Source organism: Sarcophilus harrisii, chromosome 2 (assembly GCF_902635505.1).
Source record: "Sarcophilus harrisii chromosome 2, mSarHar1.11, whole genome shotgun sequence".
NCBI classification, from domain to species: Eukaryota; Metazoa; Chordata; class Mammalia; order Dasyuromorphia; family Dasyuridae; genus Sarcophilus; species Sarcophilus harrisii.
Genome location: NC_045427.1, coordinates 350,094,967 through 350,102,843, shown reverse-complemented (window position 1 = coordinate 350,102,843; position 7,877 = coordinate 350,094,967). Strand labels below are relative to the sequence as shown.

The 7,877-nt window shown below is 38.8% G+C and overlaps 1 protein-coding gene across 3 annotated transcripts in view; it reads left to right on the top strand.

Moving 5' to 3' along the window:
* The first annotated feature begins 1,182 nt into the window (after positions 1–1,182).
* ACSL6 (acyl-CoA synthetase long chain family member 6) overlaps positions 1,183–7,877 on the top strand; it is a 140,409-nt gene continuing 133,714 nt past the window's right edge. For all 3 annotated transcript variants that reach the window (XM_012549761.3, XM_031953092.1, XM_031953094.1), the window contains exon 1: positions 1,183–1,445. In XM_012549761.3, coding sequence (XP_012405215.2) covers positions 1,397–1,445 — 49 coding nt within the window. In that variant the 5' untranslated portion in view covers positions 1,183–1,396. The remainder of the gene's footprint in view (positions 1,446–7,877) is intronic.

The window sequence follows — 7,877 nt, the reverse complement described above, 5'->3', positions numbered from 1 at the left end:
ATATATATGCATGTGTAATATGTCTATCTTCATGTACATATATGTATATATTGATATAGAGAAAAATTAGAAATTCTATCTCTGAGGCCAAAGATTGTAAGATTTGGGAAGATTTTACGAAGTTTGATACCCTCTTTTTATAGAATAATATTCCACTACATTCTTTTTAAATTTTTTTAAATTTTGTTTTATCAAAGCTTTTTATTTTCAAAACATATGCATGGATAATTCTGTAACATTAACCCTTGAACAACCCTGGGTTCTAATTTCCTCCCTTCCCCACCCCCCCACAATGGCAAGTAGTCCAATATATGTTAAACATGAATACCTTCTGTTACAGATGAGGAAACTGAGGACCAGGAAGGGAAAAGGGATCCTTGTGAATTCAATTGAATGTTTATTGAGTTGAATGATATTGTAGCAAAACTTGAATTGAAATCCAGATTGGTTAGAGAGCAGTATTTTATTTGGTTTAACACTTTAAGTAATCCAAGTTTCAGGGGAAATAAAGTTCTGTTTGGAACTAGAATGGATTCATGGGAGAAGCCAGACTACAAACATTTAGAGAGGCAGCTTAGCATGATGGGAAGAATACTAGACACAGAGCAATAGGTCTGACTTCAAATTGTGTCTCTGACTCTAGTTATGTGATCATGAGAAGCCCACTTTATCATCTTAGTCTCAGTTTTCTTATTTGTAAAATGGACACTATAATACAAATATAAATGTGAGATGTTCCCGTTATTATTCCTATATATCTATATTTCCCAGGATGCCCTAATTCTCATACAGGACCATCATTAACCCGATTTGAACTAATAAATAACCATCCTTTATATCAGAATTATGAATTGTATCTAGTTGAGTGGATTTGCAGCCCCAAATCCAAGAACTCTGTAAAAACTCTATCTCCCCTTTACTTTGATTTCTGAAGGAGGCTGAGAGGGGCCACAAGAAAGTGGGACTGAGCTCCACCCCACCCCCATCAGCGTTCTCTCTTCTGGACTTGAAAAGCCGTGGGCTGCTGGTCAAGGTGAGCACTACCTCATTGCACCCCCACAGGTGGATGTGACTTTATAGCTGGGGAGTAAGGAGTCCTCTGGACTGCAGGAGGAAGAGAGGTGGGGAGCAAAGAAGGAAGGGGGGTGTGAGGAAGCGGAGGTGAGGGGGAGGGAAAAGGCTAAAAATAGCTTCGCCGCTGCGGGAACCAGGGTGGCGCTGATGCTGCGGGAGGTAGCATCCGAGACATAGGAGGAAGCGACAGAAGCGAAGCGGGTCCTGAGGAGCCGCAGGAGAGGCCGCGGGCGCCTCGGTCTCTTTGTCCGCAGTGCGCGCAGCTGCAGCCCCGCCTGCCTCCTCCTGTCGCCCGCCCCGGCTGCAGTCACCTCCAGCAAATATGCTCACCTTCTTCCTTCTGTCCGGCGGCTCCCTCTGGCTGCTCGTGGGTAAGGCATCCCTCCCCCAACCCATTTCCTATTAGGTGACCCCGGCCCCGAACCCCCCTGTCACACTCTGAGCCAGCATCCTTTTTCTGGTGTGAGGTCTATTCTCACGCCGGCATCTTTTCTAGTCTCAGTCTTTGCCCATCTGCCGCTCCGGGCTCTAGGCGGAACGCGTTCCGTTGGAGAAGGGAAGAGGATCGCTGGAAAACAGGAGTGGGTGGTGGTGGTCTTTGTTTTGCAGAGACGGCATGGGCCCTAATCACAGGTTACTCTCTTTCGGAAGTCACCCCATACCGGGCCTCGGGGTAGGCAGTAGATTTGAGACCTAGAGACCTTGTGCCAGAAGTCGCGGCGTTCAAGGCCCCAAGGCCAACCAATATTCCTTATTCTTGTGGGTTTGGGGGATGCTGTATCACTTTCATTCTCAATATTGAGAAACTGTGCCCATAGAAAGCGGGGGTCTGCAGAAGAAGGTGCAGTTCAAGGAAGTGGGGGAGGGGCAGAGAATGGCCTTCCCCATCCTTTTCCCTTACCCCTAATCTAGTCCCTTTCTCCTTGCAGCCCCCCTTTCTTACCCCTTTTCTCTTTTCCAGTTTTCCCAGCAGTTTCCTCCTCCCTTTACTACTCCATTCCATGTCTTTCACACACCTCAGCTTTCCCATGTCTTCTCTCTCTCTCTCCCCACTCTCTCTCCTCCCATCTCCCCCGCATCACCCTCCCGGCTCTTTCTCTCTCCCATCCCTTTCAACTCTCCCTTTCCCACATTTATCGCCTTCTCCTTCATCTTCCTTCTTCTCCCTCCTCACTTCTTCAAATCTCTTAATAACCCCATCTGCTCCCTCCCCCATTCGCCCCTGAAGATAGGCTTTGCGGGCTGGAAGGGATTTTCTTGCTGACGTCAAGCGGGCTAATTTTACCTGTCGGCAGGAGCAACTGCTGAAACTTTCAGTACTGGGGAGATCCATACTGACCTGGGAGCAGAGGGGCTTATATCTGTGGGGACAGGTCCATAAAATACAACTCTCCTTCCTAGAAAGCAACTATTTGGTTCAATGCAAAGTGTAAAAGATTATGGGGGCAGTTAGTCCCTCCAACTATCCCGTTCTAAAACACCGTTGCTCCTAAACTAAGATACTCTTACACATTCACCCACAATCTCCTTTGCTGTGGAAAGTCGGAGATAGACTTTAGACACCCTGGAGTTTAGCGCCTCATTTTTACCGGAAGCAGCAGAAGCATGGAAAAGGAATGTTACTTTCCCTGGTACATATTCAGCGAGTAAACGACAGAATCAGGGTACAAAGCCAGGACTCCTGGCTCAGGGGCCTGAGTTGTTTCTACTATAGCAAGTTTGTGGAGTATATGCTCCATTCCTTCAGAAAGGGAGGACATACCATATAATAGAATGAAGCCATAACCAGGAAGCAAGAGGTCCAGGTTCTAGCCTTATCTCTGTAAATGATTCTGTAAGAATCCTTGTTACCCAGGAGACAGAAGCAACAAAGCAGATGGAAGTTACAAACAACTGGGCATAAAGAAAAACTTCCTAATAGTTGAAACTGTGGACAAAAGTGGAATGGGCTGTCTCTACAATTAACAGTTTCTTAATACTAGAGAAGTTAACTGGAGGCTGAGTGACCACTGGTCAGGAAAATTATAGAAGGAGTTCTAGTGTTATTCAGTTGTTCAGTTGTTTCAGCTGTCTGACACTTTATGACCTTTTGGGGTCATATCACGTCATCATGTCATCTTGTAGAGGTTTGCTATTTCCTTCTCCAATTTACTTACAGATGAAGAAACTGAGGTTTAAAACTGAGATAGACAGTGTCACATAGTAAGTATTTGAAGTCAGAGTTAACTCTTGAAGATGGAGTCTTCTTGACTCTTAACATTAGCAGAGCTGTAATTATCAATTCTTTCCCACCCACAATTCTCTTCTCTGGCCTTCTACTGAGGTCTCTACTGGACCAGGTGGAGAGGAAGTACTCCATCTAGTAGTTTCCCATTTTAACTCTTCTCTTCAGTTAATAGCTCAGTTCTTTCTACTTGCTGGAGTAAATCACTATCAAAGCTCTTTATGTTTCAGCATCATGAAATAAAAAAACCTCTTACCATCTCACTAATTCTGCTTCTTTGCTCTGAAATCAGTTATATTACCTGGCCTCTTGGGTCTCTTTCAACTTAAACTTCTGTGATTCTATTATTGATTCCTTTCTAGGATTCATGTTCCTCTTCTATAAAATAAGGGGATTTGACTGAATGATAACCAAAGACCTTCTGAGTTCTAACATTCTACATCTTAACATTATCATCATGCAAAATTATGACCAGAAGAGATAGCCATGGGAAAAGGGAAATTGGAAGTGTAGGGATGGAGTACAAGGTGTCTGGTTTCCCTGAGAAGATACTGAAATGGAAAGATTTGGGTCTTTGAATATCAGCAATGATGCTTATCTTACCAATACCTAATACTGTCTCCCACAATGAAATATGAAGTTTTCCAACTGGCTAAATAAATAAATATAGTCTTGTATGCCTGGAGGCAGACTTAATGAACTCTCTGTGAAAGTAAGAGCCAGGACATTTAAATCCTCAAGCTTGGAACTGAAAATGCCCAAATTTACTTACTGCCTCTATAAAGAGTTATAGGCATACTTTGTTTTGTGTGATGGTCTGTTGACTTAAGTGTGAATCCAGTCATAATTTCCCACAGACTTACAGGACCTTATTAGAATTGTTTATTTCTTTTATATCTTTGGTGGGTTTGGGCTTCAAAAACTTTAAGTTTTATCCTTCTATCTTTATGTCCTATCTTATTCCTTCATCCATCTCCCAAGGGTGATAGTTGGTGACCTGGAAACACTTGGTTGACATTCTTAGGAAGATCTATCTTAAAGGAGTCTTTTTGTAAGGATAAGAAAGCCTTTGACCAGCAACAATTACACCCACATTATCTTCTTTGTAAATCTAGATTTTTTTATGTCAGATTTTCTTTAAATTGGCACCACTATGCCAACTAAATTCATTTGTATTCCAACAGTGCCTGCCCACACTCATACCTTACTTTAATTCAACAAACATTTATTAAACACTTGTGAATTCCAAGCTTTGGGGAGGAATGAAGATGTACACTACAGCCTAGTATCTTGCAGATCTCAGCGTCTAATGGAGGAGTGTGATGTACACAATTAAGTATCGTACAAAGTAGATAGATATTCTGACATCCAAGTCATCCTTTAGAACTCATTGTAGCTTGAAAGGAATCCAGAATTCTCCAAGATTATGCCAAAAAACAAATGCTCTGAGAAGTTCTGGCAAAGTAGAAAGGCTTCAAGTCAGGAGCAGGAATGGACTATATGTCTGAGGCCAGCCTATTGCCTAAGAATCAAGGAAGATTTGTTTGGCTCAGCTACAGTGATGAATTTTTTAGCTGTACCCAGTTGTCAAGACAAATATACTGAGTCATAGAGGAAGTCATAGTCTACTTTGGTGGTATAAATACTCACATGGACTAAAATCATGGATCATTTAAATATTGAATGGTAGGGGCAAAGCAAGCAAATGGGAGGAAACAGAAAACATTTTTACATGATATCAGGGAAATATTCTTGGTGAGATGGCACTTGAGTTGAGCCCTGTAGAAAGAGAAGGAGCTCAATGCTTGAACAAATGTAGAGAGATGGGAGAGACCAAAAAGAAATGGAAAAGAACCAGTAATCTAGCATGTGAAAGGAGCACTATGAAATTTCTAGCATTCTCTTTTGAAGTAATCTTCCAACAAGTCATACCCTCCACTGTCAGGAACCAACTCACAAATTTACTCTATGAAAGAATCTTTCCCAGATTTAATCATCCAATTCTGATTACTTCTTCTATCTGCACAGCAGTCAGAATGGAACTTGTGAAAGTAACAACAATTCTTGGAAAATGAAACATGATCTTGGTCATCAAAAAATGGCCTATCATGACGTCATCTTATCTTTGGGATCATTATCTTTTTTTCCCTTGCCCTAACTCATTTGTTCAGACATAATAGTAACAGGTATAGAATGCTTTTTAAGATTCATATAGTCTTGTATATGTATTATCCATTTTACCACTTTGAAGAAAGTGAAATTATTATCTCCAATTTACAGATGAGGAAAGTGAGACTGAGTTGGCACTTGTAAATAGATATATTCTGATCATTTCCAGGTAGTTTCAAATTTGTCCCTCCCAGTTCCCTAGATAGATTGTGAGCTCTTAGAAGTCAGAGACAGTTTTCTTTCTTATATTCCCATAGTGTCCAACAGGTCTTGATCAGGAATAATTTGTTCTATATTTTAATATATTTAACATGTATTGGATCACCTGCCATCCAGGGGAGGGAATGGTGGGAAAGGAGAGGAAAATTTGGAACACAAGGTTTTGCAAGGGTCAGTATAGAAAAATTATAAATGCATACGTTTTGTAAATTAAAAGCTTTAATAAAAATTTTTAAATTAAATTAAATTTAAAATTTTTAAAGAATAATTTGTTCATTCATTCTATCTGTTCATAAATATTTTTATCACCTAATTGAGGTTACTTTATTATGCTGTTTTAATTCCCTATATTTATAAATTATTATTGGTGTTTTATTTTGTTCTAATCAGTAGCAGCAATTTAGTGATTTAGGATACAATTAAGCTAATGTTAAATAATAGGGAGAGTTTTCCTGTCACTATTTCAAAATCAAAGATCAGATTTTTTTTTTTACCTTACTGTAGAAGGACTAGTTGTTTGAGGATCACTTCTGATTTTCAATGGAATTTCATAGACAGCCTTAGAACATTTTAGAGATATTATAACAGAATCACACAACCTCAGAGTTGGAAGGGATATTAGGTGTCTTCTAGTACATGCTATCCATGCCTCCAGTCCAAGTTGATATCAAATTCAAAAAGAGACAGGGACCACTAAATCCTACATAAGGATCACTTAGAAAAACCATACATTAATATTATTCATATTCTGTTGTATTTTTATTTATTTATTAAATATTTCCCAATTGCATTTAATCCCACTGTGGATATCCTGCATGTTTGACACCTCTACCCTATAATTTACCCAAATACAGCTACCCCTTCCACATCATGGAGATTACATCTGAAAAATCTGCATAAAATGTTTTGACCCTCCATTTGTGACACAGAAAAAGATGTTTTTTTTTTTTTTATGGAATGTTTATAGTACCTTACTATAAAATTTGGATTAAGTATTGGGTTGTACTCATAGGTAATTCAGTTATTCATGATAATGAGAACAAGAGTACTTGGACAGATATATCAAAATCTTTTTCCTCAATTCATCCTTTAACCTCAACCAGATTTGTTTCACCAAAAACATTGATTGTATAGAATTTTACCTTTCTCAAATCTTAAAGAATTGTATAAGTAAAAAGTATAGCAGTCAGAATGGAAGTGCTAAAAGTAGCAACAACTCTTGGAGAGTGAAACACAATCCTGTCATCAAAAAAAATGGATTATCATGATATTATCTTATTATTTGGAATGATTACTTTTTTTTCCTTGCCCTAGTTCATTTGTTCAGACATAATAATAACAGATAAAGAGTACTTTTAAGTTTCATATGGTCTTGTATATGTATTATCCATTTGACCACTTTGAGGCAGATGACATTGTTATCTCCATTTTACAGATGAGGAAAATGAGGCTGAATGGCTTATTTAGGGTAGTAAATTATTTAGCTAGTAAATGAGATGGAATTTCAGCTTTCTAGCCACTAGATAGCCCTAGCTGCTTCTGAGCTACAAAAAAAAAAAAAAAGGAATGATTTTCAAAATAAACTAAGGATTAGTTTTGTGAGAGAAAAAGAGAAAAAAATCTTTCAAAACATTTATTAAAATATATTTAGACAGTTACATTTAGTTGTCAGACGTAACTACACCAAGATGACCTTAAATCAACTTGACTAAGAGCTTGCAGTAAAAGATCACATTGACTGGCTAAAAAAAAAAAAAAAAAAAAAAAAAGCATTTAGTCATAGACTCCACATTGTCTGCTATGTTGTCAAGTGTCATCTACAAACTTCTTCAAAGCTCCCAAAAAATTCTCATTTAATTTCTTATGCCAGCCTAAAACCACAATGGACAAAGTAGTGATATGAAAGGAATAACTATTCATACAGCTTTGCTTGAAGATCAATAGAAAGAGAGCCCACCACCTCCTGACACATCTCATTACACTTTAGTTAGGGTATTTTTCTGTAGCTCAAGTAATAACTGTGTTTCTTTTAAGTTTCTACTTCTTATTACCTTTCGGTCTTTAGGGACAGAGTGAGAGAATTAAACAATACTTTTTCTTTTATAGTACCTTTTATTGGTACCTGTTCACAGCCTAAATTTGAGTTTCTACTGTGGGATAGATTCTCCTAGGCATAATAAGTCACTAGAGA